This window comes from Anabas testudineus, chromosome 5, assembly GCF_900324465.2.
Source record: "Anabas testudineus chromosome 5, fAnaTes1.2, whole genome shotgun sequence".
NCBI classification, from domain to species: domain Eukaryota; kingdom Metazoa; phylum Chordata; class Actinopteri; order Anabantiformes; family Anabantidae; genus Anabas; species Anabas testudineus.
The window spans coordinates 17,595,922-17,614,190 of NC_046614.1; the positions used below are offsets into that span (position 1 = coordinate 17,595,922).

The window sequence follows — 18,269 nt, forward strand, 5'->3', positions numbered from 1 at the left end:
CAAGTGAGGAACAAGGTACAAGGCTAAGGCGAGGTATAAGGAGGTGTTGCCTAAGGACCCCTACATCATATATTTAGTTCATGTGTCTCTTCTCAGAGTCGTTAAAAGCATTGGGAGCTATAAGAAGTCTCACAGGAAGAAGTGGCTCAGATCAAACTGAAGATTGGAGCAACACACCATTTCTGTCCGTCTGTTCCATATCTGTATTGACCTGCTGTCTAAATATAGAAGCAGTCATTGGCCGGGTGTTGCAGAACGATTACAGCTGTTGAAAGACAAAAACACCTTTTGTAGTCGGGCTTCTGTATTTGTGCAATGTCTCGCACATCAGAAATCAATGGTAACATCCACTCTCCTCGGGCGTGTTGTGCATTTTTGTGTGTCTCTTCGTGTGTTCGTGTAGTAGAGTGTTGTGGCTGAGCTCATGATAAGTGCTGGAGTATTTTTTTTTTTCTACTTGTGATTGTGCTGCTGACAATAGCAGGTAATGACAGCCTAGAGTGACTGCACAGTTTGACTGTGGGGGATGGGGAAAGACCCATTTTCAAAAGAATGTGTGGTTTTTATTCATAAACCTGTAGCCCATGCAACGTGGCCAACGGTTGTCTTTATTAAGCTCAGAGCACGCTCCATGAGTGCTGCGAGTTTCAATTAAATCAGAGGCGTTTGAAGGCCTGCCGACATCACAGGGACAGAACAAAAAGCTTTCAGCAGGTTGTGAATGTAGTCAATTGCAAACAAGATGTGCATTTCAATGAATCATTCAGGCTGGATGAGGAGAGGAAATGGATGGGTTACACTAATAAAAACACATGGATGCGTTAGAATCAACAAAGCACCGATGCTAATTAGCAACAGGGATTCCCTGTTTCACCGGGGTTTATTTATTTCATCTCATCTTTTGATCCAGCTAAGACGCAGAACACATTTACGTCAGTAGAAGAAATACTTGATAAGGAAGTAAAATGTATTTTTAGAAATATGAAAGGTTTCAAGCAAGCAAGTCAAGGACAAGCGACCACTGGCAAAGAAAGAAAGTGACTGCTATAACTGACTGTTAAACTTGAAGCCTTTGCAAATGGTTTTATTTATTTTTTTTCAGAAAAGTGTACATTTCCAAAACCATGCTGGAACTGCAAGTACGAAGAGAAGTACTTACAAGTGTCCTCCTTCAGATATAGATGCCTCACTTCTTCTGTCTTGGCTACGTGGTGCATGGTTCTGAGTCCAGCTGTGGACTTTGTTGCACATCACACCCTCTCTCTGCCTCTGTATCAAAATTAACAATAAAGGCAAAAAAATGAGACAAAATCAAGCTGGAACGCTGCTCTATGATCTTTGGGAAGACACACAGTCAGTAGATGTCTTTCCCTACCATATAAACACTTAAAAACTTACAATTTTAACTTTGGACACTTCAGGACTGGACTCAACCAGAAGTAACCAAAGTACTATTTCAATTCCTGAGGGGCAAACAGGGAAATACATCTTTCATCTAAGTCCTTCTTTCATTTTGACTTTCTTTGACTGGTACAAGTCTACAGAAATGATACAAACCCATTAAACATATGTGGGTTCCAAACATGATAGGACATAACATAAACATTTCAGTCATCGTGTGTGTCGCGACCGTGTCAAGTGCTCCAGGATCCTTTCAGCTCCCTCAGTCAAAGTGCTCTAATTCAAACGTGGGAATCCCTGTGGGAGCTGACAAGACGTCTGCTGCTCTCATGACATCAAACTTTAATGAGAACAAAACTATTAGACATCAGATAAACAGCCACTGAGGGCTGCTCCTTTATTGACTTTGCTCTTGGTGACAAGACCACACACACACACACACACACACACTGCATTTGCACTGATGCACTTCAGTTTTACCAACGAAAGGAGTTCTTACTGTAGATTAAGTGTGAAAGGTATTGATGATTTTTCACCACCTTAAGTTCTGATCAATACGGGAGATGTGTTCCTGCTCCACTACTCACTCACACACAGTCTGTGCCAATGTAAGAACTAATAACACTGTCATAATGTTTAAAATCACTAATAGTCCATTTAAAATTATAGGCTAATGAGTTGTTGGGCCTCGGGCAACTGTCAGATGTGGCCTACACCAGACCCCCTGTATCTTCTGCAGACTTTCAGGAACACACACACATGCCCAAGTCCATGTTTGCTGATGGATTTTTTTTTTTTTTTTGCTGACACTGTGAAAAATCGATGGCTTAGCTCTGTGCCAGCCCCGGGCCGTGCAGGTCCCCGTGGACCGACTCAGTTTATTGTACTCAAAAAAAGGCAATTACAATGTTAATGTGTCGCAGCAGGAGAGTGAACCCGACCCGCGCCCTGGAAGACGCGCGTCAAAGGTTGATGGAGAGAGCGGAGTCACCGTGGGTTAACAGCAAAACGGCGTCTGGGGAGCGTTTGATATCAAACACACACAGAGGCAGACACGAAGAAACTCATCTATAGACACGGTGCAGGCTCTATTTTTAACCAACACAAATGATTTTAGACATAAACTCGACCTACTTACCATCATCACTTTAATTTACAAATATGATAGATAGATAGATAGATAGATAGATAGATAGATAGATAGATAGATAGATAGATAGATAGATAGATAGATAGACTCATGCTATTTGTTTCTTGGCAGAATCCATCAGGCAGGACTAATACAAACCCCCTTCTGCAGGTCTCATGGGAGACCATAATAAGCCATTAAACTGGCGCATTAGGAGTAATGAAAAGGCTCTTAGTGGTTTACACTGCGGGCCACCTGCATTTCTCTCTCTGGAACTGAGTGTGAGTGTGATTGTAGAGATAAATACAATGTTTGCATTTGTCAACGCGGGATTTTCAGACACAATTTCCCAAAAAAAAACGCTATTTGATAGAAACTGGACAACACCTCGGCAAGATGCGTCTCACCGAGAGTCACTTTATAGGTGCAGATGTTAAAGGATTGGCGCCTGCTTTGGTATTAATAACAATAAATAAACCCTAGATATTACAATAAATACACTTCCAACTTTAAAGCTGTTTGTCCTCCAGCAGAACAACAAAGATACAAACCTTCTGACAGAGCCCTCATCACACGGTGAACAGTGAAGTTTCCCTTTAAAGAGGTTTGATCATTTTCTGTCCATGGTGCTGAAATCTGCACCACATCGACAGCAGCCTCTCCATCCTTTCTTTGCTCAGCTCAGACAATCTAGTGGATAACAGAGACAGCGTGCTACCTGTAATTGTGATGCAAATGTTAATGGACTCTGAGGTCCACTGATTAGCCTGATGTGGGCTAATTTCCCTCCTCTATAGTCCCCAGAGAGCCCAGAGAGCCCAGAGAGCCCAGAGTGCCTTTTCCCCGTCCAGTATTAATCAGTAGTGTTGGGCTGTGTTTTCCGCCTGGCTGGCCTGGTAATAAAAAACACAGTGGGAAGACAATCATGGGTTAAATGAAAGGTAATAAAGCAAAAGATGAAAGCTTCTGCTCAAATTTCCATTTTAACCTAAAATACTTCGCAGGATGTGGAAGTTGGTTTAGTTCATCTGCACCTTTTGTCTTCTCCAAGCGGGCTTCTCTCTTGTTTAGGCTCAATCTGGGTTCATGTCTCACACACACACACACACACACACACACACACCATTAAAGGTGTTGTACACCTTATGATTCCAGTCAACGATGTCATGCATGAAATCCAGTTTCCAGTATATGTGATACATCACAGACATGTTTCCGTGTTTATTTGTACAGTACTTTATATTCTTGATATTCTCTGAATGCTCTTTCCAGGAAATCGTGTCCCGATCATCTCAAAAACGAGGCTTTTATTTTTGCGATTGGTGAGAAAGGGTTGGGGTGGTGGGGGGTGATCGTGTGTGTGTGTGTGGGGGGGGGGGGAGGTGGAGGGGTACATGAAGGCGGAGAACCTTGTGCCAGCTCATCCATGTGTGTAATGTGAAAAGGGAGAGCCGGGGGTGAAATACTGTGCAGGGAGGGGAGAGGGGGGGGAGTGTGCGTGGGGGTAGGTGCACTGGAGGAAATGAATTTGAGGACACAGTGAGAGCACAAAGCCATTTTGGATTTGGCTTTCGATCACACACACACACACACATAAAAAAGCCTCTGTGGTGGACGTCGTCTCTGTCTTTTTGTTGTTCGAACAAACAGCCGCAGATAAAGAGCGTCGATTGGTGATTATCTGTTCCTCACAGAGATGTGGAGCCCCCCCCCCACCCCCCACCCCCGAGACGTGGCACCCTCACCCCACCAGAGACTCTCAGGATGGGTGCGAAAAATCCCTTTACCTCGCTGTGCAGATGAAGGATGGTCACACAGCTCCACACACCAGAGTCTGCACGACGGAGGTCTGGATGAAGTAGTGTCACTTTATATCTATATAAAACATCCTGGATTCCACTGGTAAATGATGTGTTTCATAAGAATAAAGGCCTGATAGAGGCCTCATCACAGGTTTTTAGGTGTGTTGTCATCGTGCAGGAGCCAGTGTGCGCGTACACGTATGGGCATCATCCTGTAAAGTCGCTCTGAATGCCTACACATCCTAAACACAATAATAATAATGATACTAATAATAATAATCGGTGATAATATCAATAGTAATAATTGTACAGGAGGTCATGCACAGGTCTGCAGCCGACGTAACCTTCTGGCTGCTGGTGTCAGAGCTGCTCTTTTCATCCTGCAGCTCACTCCATCAGACAGCGCAGAGCGCAGATCAGAGCAGGGCTGCAGCGCGCTGATAACAGCCTCTGTCATTAACTCTTTCAGTCATTCAGGGAAGGGGAAAGCAGCAATTGTCGTTCCCCGCAACTGAAAATTAAACACACACACACACACACACACACACACACACACACACACACACACACACACACACACACACACACACACACACACACACACAAGAACACGACAGAGCGCGAGATTTCTGTCGCTGGTGTTTCACTGTTTAAACCGGGTTTGTGATTTAACAAGGATCCACAGGCCCGATACAGCTCGGCCTGCTCTGCATCCGAGCCTGTCGATAAACCACTGCACCAGAGGTTTAGCATCAGATCAGAAGAAAACAAAAGGAAACAAAAGAAAACAAAAGGAAACAAAAGGAAACAAGTCTGTCTCCTCTCATCTTTGCTCTGATTGCATTGAACTTGTTACATTCTCAGCACCTTGACTGGCTCAAAGGGGTTAATTATTTTATTTGTGAGAGGTATGTTTGTAATGATTATCATTTTATTTTTTGAAATAAACAGTGAAGACACGTCTAATTATGCCGTTGCTCCTTTAAATCACTGGCACAAATTAAAACCAGGTCTCCCACACTGCTCTCAACATGAGTGGCACCATAACAGCCTTGACTCGCCTACAAATCCTCTGCATCGCTGCTCTCATTGTGCTGAAGGAACCAGGTTGAGACCATTTCACAGGCTTTTTTTTTTTTAAGTGCAAAGCAAATACCCTGGATGTACGCGGCATCAGACCGTGCTGCAGTGTAACTGTGTGAGCTCGGGCTATTTTAGTGAACCGCACCAGGCCGCGGCTTTGTATCATGGAGATAAACTCTGATGCTGCAGCCCGAGGAAACACTGAACACGGTGGACACAAAGTGCAAGTGACAAGGCAATGTCAACAAAGCGTTTACAGCAATGTTTCACTGCAATTAAAGCGTTTTGCATAACAAGAGGAATAAAATGTTACAGTGAAGTGATGGAAGTAATGTGAGCGCCGTGTTGGATTTGTGCGTCATTCAGCGAGGATCTGTTTTAAAGGTGTTTATTGTCATCACGCAGAAATAAAATCTCTTTAGTGTCATTTTAGAAAATTCCTTTGATTAGAAAAAAAACAGTTATGTTAAAATAAATGCACATTCAGACCAAATCCGGGTGTAATTAAGCGTAAATGAGCACCCATCCTGTTGAACGGATTTTTTTTTTAACTCGCTTTCTGAACAAACATTTCTTCACAGCCTCTGGACTTTCTCAACGGAGACGCAGCCGCGGCTCAAGCTGTCACACCCGCTTCTCAGACACAATCAAAGTCTGAATGAGTGGATGAATGGATGAATGAATACGCGTTCTGAATGAAGACTTCAGCCTGATAGAGCACATAGATTTCAGATTGTAGGAAAATAGGCCACATTTTGAAAAAGAAAAAGTATAAGAGAGGTCACCGGTTCTAGATCTTACCATTATTTAGCACAGGAAAAACGCACGAAAATATTTTTTCCTCATCAATAATAAACCCAATAAGTTTTTATCCATATAATCCCAGTTACTATTTTTGATGCTCCGCGTCCTCTTCGCGTTAAAACTAAGTGGACAACATTTTATTTTTTCTAAATCACGAGTCCTTGATTTGGATACACTCTGGTCCGGAGAGTTCGGGTGTTCGGCAAATTCCTGCCCACTTTTATACACGTAAAGTTATGCAAGATTTGAGGGCCCCAGAATGCCATTGGATGTTAGGATGAGGTATTATAGATTATGGGTTGGGGGAGCGGTGGTGGGGGTACAGCAAGCACCTCCCCCAGAAATGCAGCAAATCTCTCCTGTTTTCTCCTGGTGGGGCACTGAGAGAGCTGGAGACGTGCTTTGCATTGGCAGGCTGATGAGGACACGTGTCTCCTCCCTGCCTCCCCCCGGGCTCCACGGTACCGCATTGGCATCAGTAAAGTCACCTGAAAACCGACAACCAACTCCTGGAAACGGTGCCTGCCACCTTATAACCCGAAGAAAGCGATATTATAGGCCCTACAGAAACCTGTGGCTCGCCTTTTTGTCGTGCGCAAAGCTCTTGCGCACACCGCCGCACCGTCTCGCAGCGTGAATAGGTGCGCTACTCGTCGAGCATCAGAGCGCAGTGCCAAGATGCAGAAACGGAGCAGCGACGTCTGAAGGTGACATGAACCTGGGAATAATCAGGAGCAGCAGGCGTACACTGACCAAGAAGTGGAGATAGCAACTGAACACCGTTGGTGTCTCGTAACTAACCGCGCGCTTTTCCTAGTGGTTTAATCTGATGCAGAGAATCAAGAACTACAACCGAAAGTAGCCTCGACTTTTTATCGACTGGAGGAGAAAAACGCTAATTAGGCTGCAGACAATTGAGAGTCAGGACAGGAGCAAAAAATGGCGACGTTAATCAGAAGCAAGCTTTCTAATAAACTGTCAAATGCAGCCACGGCTGTGACCAACAAATCCCAGGCGAAGGTGAGTGGGATGTTCGCCAGGATGGGGTTCCAGGCCGCAACCGACGAGGAGGCTCTGGGCTTTGCCGCCTGCGATGACCTGGACTACGACCACCGGCAAGGCATGCAAATGGACATTTTGACATCCGATGAGATGGGAGGTGAAGCGAGCGGAGACGGAGGCGTGATGGAAGGGGACAGCCACTACCAGAGGGACGGCACCGGTCCACCGCACTCAGCCTCAAAGGACGGCGGTTCCACGAACGAGTTGACTGAAGTCAGACCAAAAATCACCGCATGGGAGGCGGGTTGGAACGTCACGAATGCAATCCAGGTAAAGACGCACCTCAGGGACTAGACACGGGCGGTTGGCTGAGCCGCCTCCGAAGCAGCAGTGAAATTCAAGATAAACGCACAACATTAAAATACTGATGCACAAAATAAAACACACCAGGCTCTGTGGCTATGAATCAACTTTGAAAAGTTGTTGTTGTTTTAATAATTCTGGTAAAAGATAAAGATGAATGACTTTTGGTTTGGAGACGGATTTTACGCACAAACACTCCAGTAATTCAGTTTATTACGATCGTCTTTTATTTCTATCAGAGCAATGCAGAGATTTTAGAACAGCGAAGGCGTGACACGCTGAAAAGAGGGGGGGGGGGGGGGGGGGGGGGGGGGGGGGGGGGGGGGGGGGGTAGTGGCTGCCCAGTGCCCCCGCTCCCCACCCACACCTCCACCCTCCCTTCAGCACATTCTTTGTCTGTATAGTGATGTCCAATGTCACAGATGCACGTCCCTGATAGGTGTCCACTTAACATTCCGCATGCCAGTGGACAAGTGGACAAGGACAAAACATTTGATATGGGTTTGCAGATAATAAAGACCATTTTAAATTATTTTAACCCGCTCTAAACTAAAGGCGACGGAATTAATGACTTAACTTAGACGCCGAGTGGGAAAAACAATTGTAAACATGTCAAATGTTGAGGCCAAAATTAAGTTATTATAGACTAAACTACTGGATCGATGGTCATTTACAAAGCAAGGCTTGACTTGAGAATGGAGTTTGTGTGTGTGGGTGTGTGTGTGTGTGTGTGTGTGTGTGTATGTGGGGAGGGGGCTATGCGACAAAAATCCCTAGACGCAACCCTTTTTCAACGCTGTGGTCACGGCCGTCACCGTGATGTCAGCGTGTGTCTCCTTCAGTCAGTGGTGACGTCAGAGGCCGAGGATGCGCTCAAAGCGAAGTGGAAAACCCACAAGATGAAAAAGGGAGTGACGTCCACTGAAGAGACAGGCCGGCCACAGCCGAACCTACATTAAATATGATCTGGTTTACAAAAAAAAAAAAAGTTTTATTGAACAACATTTCTGACTCATCCAGTCTCAGACTCAGTCACAATGTGTTCTCCTTGTCTTTCTATGTTTCTAGGGGATGTTTGTTCTTGGGTTACCCTACGCCATCCTGCACGGAGGATACCTCGGACTCTTTCTCATTATTTTCGCCGCCGTAGTTTGCTGTTACACGGGGAAAATCCTCATTTCCTGCCTGTACGAGGAGGACGAAGACGGGCAGCTGGTGCGCGTGAGGGACTCCTATGTGGACATTGCCAACGCCTGCTGCGCGCCCAGATTCCCCTCCTTAGGTGGCCATATCGTGAATGTAGCCCAAATCATAGAGTTAGTGATGACTTGCATCCTGTACGTGGTGGTCAGTGGTAATCTCATGTACAACAGCTTCCCTAACATGCCCATTTCCCAAAAGTCGTGGGCCATCATCGCCACCGCCGCTCTGCTGCCCTGCGCCTTCCTCAAGAACCTGAAAGCCGTCTCCAAGTTCAGCTTGCTGTGCACGATGGCCCACTTTGTCATCAACATCTTGGTCATAGCCTACTGCCTCTCCAGAGCGAGGGACTGGGCCTGGGACAAGGTCAAGTTTTACATCGACGTCAAGAAGTTCCCCATCTCCATTGGGATTATCGTGTTCAGCTACACCTCGCAGATCTTCCTGCCGTCACTGGAGGGGAACATGCAAAAACCGAGCGAGTTCCACTGCATGATGAACTGGACTCACATCGCTGCCTGCATCCTCAAGGGCCTGTTCGCCCTTGTGGCCTACTTGACCTGGGCTGACGAGACCAAGGAGGTCATCACAGACAACCTGCCGCCAACCATCCGAGCTGTCGTCAACCTCTTCCTAGTGGCCAAAGCTTTGCTCTCATATCCGCTGCCGTTTTTCGCCGCCGTCGAGGTGTTAGAGAAAACATTTTTCCAGGACGGAGGACGTGCGTTCTTTCCAGATTGCTACGGAGGAGACGGACGCCTAAAATCCTGGGGACTCACTCTCCGATGTAGCCTTGTTGTGTTCACCTTGCTCATGGCAATCTACGTGCCACATTTCGCCCTCCTCATGGGTCTCACGGGCAGCTTGACAGGCGCAGGCCTGTGCTTCCTACTTCCCAGTCTCTTCCACCTCAAGCTTTTATGGAGAAAGCTGCTATGGCACCAGGTTTTCTTCGATGTCGCCATCTTTGTAATAGGAGGTATATGCAGCATATCTGGCTTTATCCACTCAATGGAGGGGCTCATAGAGGCTTTCAGATACAACATAGAAGATTAGATGCAAGCCATCGCTGGAACTAGATGTTTAACTGCAAATCCCCATTTTAGTGAAAAAATAAAAATTAAATAAAAACACACTACTTCCCGGCAAGTGCAGCCCCTCTGCTTAATCCATGCGTAAAAGGCGCACAGAGAACACGCGCGGACATTTTCGCACTCATACAGTCTCTTGCATCAGTTCAGAAAAAAATGTGCGCGTTTGTACACACACACACTCTCTCTCTCTCTCACACACACACACACACACACACACACACTGAGGCGGCGGCAGTGAGGGAATCTAATGCATCCACAGAACAATATATGGACGATACATGTTGTATAAATATGCGAATACAAAAAGTACATATACACATTTTCCAGTGGAGTGAACGTTTACAACATTGACCTTAAACTAAATTGCAAAAAGGGCAGTTTTGTCTTTTCGTCGCTCTTGTGGTGCTTCCCCACACGAGACTTCACTTCATGTAACGCTCGGGTTTGCGATGGAAGAGACGTCCGAGGGCAAAATGTGATTTAACGATTAAGTTTCTTTTAAAAGACACAAAATGTCAAAAGAAAATAATAATAAAAAAGCCACTTTCTTCTTGGTAATTTGCAAAATCGTTGTGGGAAGAGAATGAGGTGATAAAAACAAAACAAGACGGAGAAGTGACACAATGGCAATAACCAGTAGTAGAAGCACATGGACGCGTATCGAAATGTTTATTTTAAAAAAGCGACGTTTCGTAAAAACGAGGAAATTAGGCCTTTTCCGAGCAGTTTAAAATCATAGAAACGCAGAAAATAAAAAATGACGCAGCAGCTATAGGCCTACAAACTATGCATTGAATGTAGGATATTTTCAGACACACTAAACATCATGAAACTGGAAAGTGGAAATTTAAAAAAACCCTCTATTCCTCCGCTTTTGATAATTTCAATCGGCAAAAAATAATTCCTTCATCTGAAATAGATATCTGGTCAAATGCCCAGCCCCCCCACACCGTGGCGCACCTAAATGGGGACCCTAAATTAAAATGCACACTTAATTTAAAGATGTTTCTCATTTCAACACATGGCCTGCTCCGTCACGGAAATTCGGTGTCTGAAAATCTAAAACAAAGAGATGATTAAAGAGGAAAATGTGCATACAGACATTTTTCATTCTGTGCAATCTAATGGGTCCTGTGGAAATGTTATAAAACCGTATGTGTAGTGTGTTATTGTGGTTACAAAAAGATGGAATGTATATCTCAAAGTCGTCATCATATATCGTGAAATTAATATTAAAGAATAAAGAAATAAGTGAAATTATATTGTAAAAATGTGTGTGGTTTTATGTAAATCGAAAAACGGCCAGAACATGTATTTTTTTTTCTCTATAATAAAAGACAGAAAATGGTGGAGAAAATAGTGGCTTTCATATTTTTTCCAATCGAAATCGACAAAGGAGATCAGTGTAAAGGCTGCAGAGAAAATCTACCGTGTTATTGTTCCAAACGCATGTTTACAGTCAGCATGTGAGCCTGCAGCAGATTTTCCGCTGCAGGCTTCCATCAGGCCTTGTGCTCGACCTGTTCACGCACCGTGTTGATTTCTCTGCTCAACACCTGGACAAACCATTTATTTCTGAGTAATGTCCAGATGTTGAAACATCAAGCTACCTGATGCAGATGATTTCAGGGAGGCAGATTAAAGTAAAACTAGCTGCAGTTCAAAGAGACAGACAGAAACACACCGACATGTTTCTAACGTGACATCCGCACCAACACCTGAGCACAACAAATCCTACATATTGTTGGATCTGAACCTGTAATAAGCATAAATAGAATTTAGCTTATCCGGTGCTGGGTACTTACACATAATCCATTAATAGAAACATAAGAACAAAACATTTACTCACCGGGTCAGTAGACTGATCTTCTCCCGACCATCTCCAGGAGTGTTTTACTGAACGTTATGCCACCTAGTGTTAATTGATTAGTAATAAACCATGATTCAGTTTAGGTAATGTTTGTCTAATTTAACATTCAACAATATAAACTGTAAATTATTAACTGATGTCACAATTACACAGATTTTACTGCCGCTTTGTTTTAAAGCAAATCATATATAATCTTGCAGGAGTTAATACACACAATGCTGGTGTTAGGCTGCAAGGTTAATCAGATGAGACATTAAATTAGCAGTTAAATGAGGTAAACGGCAATATAAAAAATTAAAAAGTAAGCTTTAGATTTCAACATTTTATTGGAGCAGATTTTCACTACCTGGACATGTTTAATAACAGTGACACTGGGACTAATACTCTCCAAAATATCCAAAGTCCAAATGTACTTCCCGTGAGGTGCTGGCGCCCTCTGCTGGGCATGAAACTACTTCAAACTCTGGACCTTTAGTGTAAGTTTTCATGTCCTTAATACTTAAGACAATTTACTGAAACCCTGAAATGCAAAGAAGACAAACATACTACTTCATCCTAAAGTGACATATTCCATGAAAGATCATTTATATTTTTTATTTCAAGTAATGGCATTTTAGAAAAGCTCAATAAAACTTTCATAATTATACAAAAACGGTGAAATATTTACAGGCAATAGAAAGCCAGGGGTAAGACAAGAAAAGTCAAAATGATAAGAACATAAAAGAAAACCAAGTGGCTCAAAATACAGGCAGACAATTCACCCACATCAAGTGATTTGCAGTCACCGTAGTAGTACAAGCAGACTGTGATGTTCCACACCTTCGTGCAGCCTGTGTGTTCTGCAATACTCTCACATCTAAAGCCCGCAAAAGTTTGGTGGAGGGGCAAGAAAAAGGCTCACTGGCTGGGCTCGTCATTGTTCAGGGTTGTGGGCTTCTTGGTTGAGTATTCAACAACCCATGGGTGGGACAGGACTCCCTCGATGGGCAGTCTGTGCATGGGGTTGTGTTTCAACAGCCTCGCAACCAAGTCTTTGGCTCCTGTGCCGATATTGGCCTGTGTAGGATAAGTGTACTCCACCTGGACAACGGAAAACATGGCTTGAAATAAACACATTTCTTGTTGTTGCCCTTTCCTGGTAATGCATCATAAAGTGAATTACTCAGAAAACAGAAATCAACACGACTGAACTTTGCAACACACCACCTTTCTCTGCAATACTCTACAATCAAAGTTAAAGCAACAGACAGCTGTTTGCATTCAAACATGGTAGGCACTCCAAGTGGAGCTGTTTTTTGTACATTAACCTATTAATTTATTAATAAACGAAGGCTTTATATCCCTTTAATTTTTTTTTTATGAATTGCTTTAGTGATCACTAGGCAACAGCATTACTGCAATTTAACTGTATTTCCAAACTTTTATGAGGTTGCATTCAAACGTTCACTTCAACACACACCAGTTTTGTAGTGTCTACTTATCGATGCCTTACCCTTGATATCCTGCGGTAGGTTTCCTCATGACTCTTTGCTTCAAAGGGTGGTTTTCCAACTAAGAACTCATAACAAAGAACACCCAGGCTCCACAGATCCACTTTTTCGTCATGTGTTTTTCCCTCAATCATCTCTGGAGGCAAGTAGTCCAGTGTTCCACACAGTGTGGACCTCCTGATGTGATGAGTAAGTGATTGAGTAAGTCATGTTTTATTTAGTTTGTATGATCTGTGATTTAGATATCTACAGTAGGTGTCTACACAGCTTCAAGAGTGGGGAAGAGACCTGAATATAAACAAGTAAGTTGCACACCGACTCCAAAACATTTTTCTTCTCGAAACATTGCCCCAATTTTACTGTGGGATTCTACAAATACAACACTTTAAAAAGGTTCAAAAGAAAAGTGCCATTTGCATAGAAGCATATGCTGGTACCTGGAAGAAGGCGTGTGAACAGACCAGCCAAAATCAGCAATCTTAAGCTCCCCATTAGCTCCAAGTAACAGATTCTCTGGTTTGATGTCCCTGTGAATCACCTTCTTGGAGTGGCAGTAATTGAGGGCATCTGCTAGTTCCATGATGTACTAGTTCAAATATAGAAGACAACATCCTGTTAGTTTTGTTAAACCTTATAAACAAAAACTTGTACTTAAATCCCATGAAACTAAGCAGTTCTTCCTAAAGCACTTTATTTTATAGTTCCTCTCCTTGGTTTAGATATTTGTTTGCTTTATACCTCTCTTGTAAGTCATTTTGGATAAAAGTGTCTGCCAAATAACTAAATGTAAATGTAAACAGGCACACTTACTGTGGCACTTCTGTCCTCAGGAAAACTTCCACAGCGCTGCAATTCACCATACAGTTCTCCCTTGGGTGCAAACTCAAGAATGAGATACACACGAGATGAGTCGTGGAAGTAGCCATAGAGGCGCAAGATGTTGGGGTGCCTGCAGGACGCAGATGCAGAGGAGGATTCTCAGATATAACAATTTTTTAAAAGAAACATGACTAAATTAACATGAAGAAGAGGTTCACTTCTTTTATATAAAGGGGATTTCACTTTTAATGCCTACAGCACCCACTCTGAGCAAAACATTTTCACTTAACTGATCTCTAGTGCTGTCATTTCAACATCAGAACTAGAACTACTTATGATAAACCGAAAACCTGAACTAGGCAGGATTGCCTAGTAACAACCTTCACCTAGCTACAATACAAACAAAAAGGCAACTTCAGTCACCAAGAAACAAACCACTTTCCCCCCATAGTCTTTCTGCTACTCATTTGTTCAAAATAATTGTTTCTACAGGAGTGCCACAGGTTTGGTCAATATGCTTCCTCAAGGACTCTTTAAAGGGTGAATGAGCCTCTAAATTATTTACAGTCAGATACATAAGTAATGGAACAAAGTTTTTTTTTTCTTTGACGTTTTGAACTTAAAATGAAACACTTATGAGGTGTCTTATCCGCTTTAATGAAAAGGGTTTGACAAGCAACCATTCAGGACTTGCAGTTACTTTTATGTTTTCTGTGATCCTCCAGGCCTTTTGTTGTTGCTGAAATTAACAGTTAATTCTTTCTTTCTAAGACTGTTGTTTTGACCACTCCTAATATTTTTTACAGATTTCTCAAATGGGATTGTTTTTTTTTTGGGTATTTTAAGCCTAATGATAGCCTCTTTCACTAACAGACACCCCTATGGTAACCAGCTACCAAATACAAAGGTTTCAGTCGGAACCACATCCCGACATTTTGTCTGCTTGATAAGTCATAATGAGGAAATAGACAATACCTGGCCAGGCAACTGCTTGTCAGTCATTTGTTCCATTATTTATGATCTTATCAGGTCAAACCTGCTTAATTGGTTTGACCTGACTCCTAAGATAAGAGGTCATAATCACCCTGTACTGTTGTAAATCTGGCATAACCACTTATAGTTTGGATGACACTTTACCTGAGGTGCGACTGGATCTCTACTTCTCTCCTCAGCTGATGTTCCACTCCTGCCTTCTCCAGCTGCTTCTTGAATAGCACCTTTAAGGCCAGGATGAACTTGCTTTGTCGCTCTCTGGCTAGGTAGACGTTGCCAAATTTACCCTTTCCTAAGGGACGACCAATGTCAAAATTTTCTAGGCTCCATCGTTTCCTGTGTGAGAACACGTGCATTTTAGTGTAACAGCAATAAAACATTTACATTTACAAAAGATAAGGGAAAAAAAGGTTAATTGAATAATTAATTCTTAGACATACTTTGAGGATGAGGCCATTGCAGAATCCTTCTTTGCAGGCTTGTCTAATGAAAAGGAAAAATATTAACACCCAAAACATACACAGTTAAAATGAAATTGCCTGCTCTTTTTATTATACTTACTTTGTGGCTTTTCCAGAGCAGCTGATTCCTGTGGTGGTTTGGCTGATTCTTGGTTCACCTTGGTCACATCTGTCTTTAGCTGATTTTGCTTGGAACTAGGTTTCAGCTGTGGTGCAGGATTTACATTCTGAGTAGCAGGGTTCACGTTCTGGTCAGAAGGCTGAGTTGGCTTTACAGCAACAGAGACATGGGATACTGGTTTTTGATGGCTCACGGGCCGCTGAATACGCAGTGGTCCATTTGAAACACCTAGGACCCGTTGATGTGGAGTTGGTGTAACTACAGTCTTCTGAGTCATCTGTGGTTGTTGTGACACAGGAATCCGTTTTGGTCCATCTCCATTCAACTGCAATGGAAAGAAATCCCATTTAATACATTTTAATCTGAGTAACATGAAAGCTCAGTTTTTCCTCTATGTGGTTTGGACACAATGAAAGACCTGCACATGCCTTGTCTCATAGTTCTGATGTTCACTTCATGATTGTCTTCCATTTTCTGGTCAGAAGATGATGTTGAGGCTATGTGAAGGGTTTGAGACTACAAGTATTTTTTTCAAGATCACCTTAAAACATGCATGATGAGCACACATCAAAATATTTTTGAAGGTATTCACAGTGTGACAACTGTATGTAGCTCAGTAGAGCAGTTGTCTATAAACCCCAGGGTTACTGGTTCAATTCCTGGTTCTTCCTGGCTAAACAGTGGCAACAAAAAAGAAAAAAAAGTATGGAGAAAACCATAAAATTCCTAAAGATTGACATACTTTTTCTTGCCACTCTATGTGGAGGTGTCCTTGGACAGGACACAGAAACCACACAGCAGCACCGTCATATACTGCAGCTGTCCAAACAACAATTTCCCAAAGAGGATCAATAAAGTATGTCATTATTATTATTATTGTATTAAAGTGGTGTGCCATGCAGGCATGTATAACCTTAAACACATTCAATGAGAATCAGCACCACAGTGACAGGAAACAAATTCTTTTTACATCTTCCAAGAAGATACATTTTCTGAAAAGAGAACATGTTTGTTTGTGTGTTATATAGATAGAGTTGAGCTTTTATGAAAAGCCATAGGAAGCAGTCAAATTAAAAGCAGAGTAATGTTAACTACATAACAATGGGCGATCTTTGATGTGTGAAGTTGCCTAAGGATGTATACACAAGACACACTCACATTACTATATGAAGATAAGCAGCAGTTTTAGATATATCAATTATAGGATCAGGGTACTATTGTACATTACCTTCACTTCTGGTCTGTGAAGTTTCATGTCCTTTGTCTGCTTGTGCTTCGCAGATGGATCCATAATCTGAGAAAAAATAAAAAAGTTTACTTTAATCTATAACACATCAATGACAGCTGTTAAAAGGAATAGCTAAGTAAGGGAAAATGTTGTATCCGATCGTGTATTTAGCGATTTGAGCTCCTCTATGATCACATGGCTTAAAATACCTAAAGGCTGTATCATTTTGGCACCTGGTGACTGTTATTGCTAGCTAGCTACATAAAAATGCTCCTCCTAAATTGGTTGTAGGTTAAAAGTAACAGCAATTCGACAAAAAAAAAGGCAGACAGTTAAGCATAGACATGTAATTAAATGCTAGTTAGCTGTAGCCCTGGTTGGCGTGCTTAACGTTTGGCGTATACGTTAACGTTAGCTAAAGTTACGTTAGTTCACGGCTCACGTTAGTTTAGTAACCACAGCACAATACACCCCACGAAGCACTGTTTAAATGATTTGACTTACCTAAATTTATTATTGCACGATTGCCGAGAAAACCTCTGTCCGACAGGTTATCCAGAATTTAAATGAGCTTAGAGCAGCTCCCGAGTTAATGTTAGCCTAGCTAGCTAGCAGCTACGTCGGCCAGTTGACGAGAGATTTCTGCGGCTACATACATAAGGAAGCCACACTGCAATCTCAGAGCCTTTTTCTATCGCATTAACGTTACTAATACTTTTAACAATAGTTAGAAATCTGTAGATAATTATTAGTAGCGACAGAGACGTGCGACCCCGGCGTTTAATGTGCTGTCTCCCACTTCTCCCGATCAGTGCTTGTTTAATTTCAAACGTCCCTCTGTTCAAAACCTTTAAATACACAACAGGCTGCGATTGGCTGAGGGAATGCTGTGTTCTCGCTCCTTATTGGTTGACGCGAAATACTGCAGCCTGACGTCAAAGGAAAGAATCCCTCCAGAACAGCAGGGGGCAGTAGAGGGCTGAGCTGTGTGATGTCAGCTGATCAAATCTTGTGATTCACATTCACAAGACACTTAATGAAAGAATCAAATACATTGCTGTATATAAGAGAAGATAAAATTATGAGATCACAAAACGGTAAATATAACTGTAAACTGCAGTAAGTAGCATTTGTAGCACTGGTTATCCTGTGACTGGCCATGTGATGGCTGTAAAGACCACAGACTGCAGTGCATTTTCACACTTGAAGTAGACTGAATGATCAATTATACATGATAATGTTGATATTTAAATACATTATATAATGATATGATGCATTTCCATAATGTTTCTAGAACAAAGCAAATAGTTTTGAAAAATTTTGAAAAATATTTTATGTAACTTAATTTATAAACTATATGTTGAGCCAATAGTCTACAGCCTATACATTTTTAAACAGGAATTAGAAAC

At 42.5% G+C, this 18,269-nt stretch overlaps 2 protein-coding genes across 3 annotated transcripts; one reads left to right on the forward strand and one right to left on the reverse strand.

Annotated features, from left to right (window-relative positions):
• Positions 1-6,625: 6,625 nt before the first annotated feature.
• slc32a1 (solute carrier family 32 member 1) lies at positions 6,626-11,218 on the forward strand. The gene is made up of 2 exons (XM_026348991.1): positions 6,626-7,551; positions 8,653-11,218. The coding sequence occupies exons 1-2, from the start codon at positions 7,159-7,161 to the stop codon at positions 9,838-9,840; spliced, it is 1,581 nt and encodes a 526-aa protein (XP_026204776.1). The 5' UTR covers positions 6,626-7,158; the 3' UTR covers positions 9,841-11,218.
• Positions 11,219-12,326: 1,108 nt separating this feature from the next.
• On the reverse strand, positions 12,327-17,672 carry aurka (aurora kinase A). 2 transcript variants are annotated; one of them, XM_026346558.1, is made up of 9 exons: positions 17,365-17,672; positions 16,861-16,926; positions 15,612-15,957; positions 15,491-15,533; positions 15,195-15,386; positions 14,049-14,187; positions 13,676-13,824; positions 13,241-13,415; positions 12,327-12,828 (listed from the first exon to the last, which is right to left on the reverse strand). In XM_026346558.1, exons 2-9 carry the CDS (start codon positions 16,921-16,923, stop codon positions 12,646-12,648), a joined length of 1,290 nt encoding a protein of 429 aa, XP_026202343.1. In that variant the 5' UTR covers positions 16,924-16,926; positions 17,365-17,672; the 3' UTR covers positions 12,327-12,645. The 2 variants fall into 2 exon arrangements, with proteins under 2 accessions (XP_026202343.1, XP_026202344.1); XM_026346559.1 differs by lacking the exons at positions 16,861-16,926; positions 17,365-17,672 and adding an exon at positions 16,061-16,188.
• Between the last annotated feature and the right edge of the window lie 597 nt (positions 17,673-18,269).

Coding starts and splice junctions, on each gene's coding strand:
- slc32a1 (XM_026348991.1), top strand. CDS start 7,159: ATGGCGACGTTAATCAGAAGCAAGCTTTCTAATAAACTGTCAAATGCA. Junction 7,552..8,652: donor ACGTCACGAATGCAATCCAG/GTAAAGACGCAC, acceptor CTATGTTTCTAG/GGGATGTTTGTTCTTGGGTT.
- aurka (XM_026346558.1), bottom strand. CDS start 16,923: ATGGATCCATCTGCGAAGCACAAGCAGACAAAGGACATGAAACTTCAC. Junction 15,534..15,611: donor TGCTCTGGAAAAGCCACAAA/GTAAGTATAATA, acceptor CCTTTTCATTAG/ACAAGCCTGCAAAGAAGGAT. Junction 13,416..13,675: donor GTTCACACGCCTTCTTCCAG/GTACCAGCATAT, acceptor TCATCACATCAG/GAGGTCCACACTGTGTGGAA.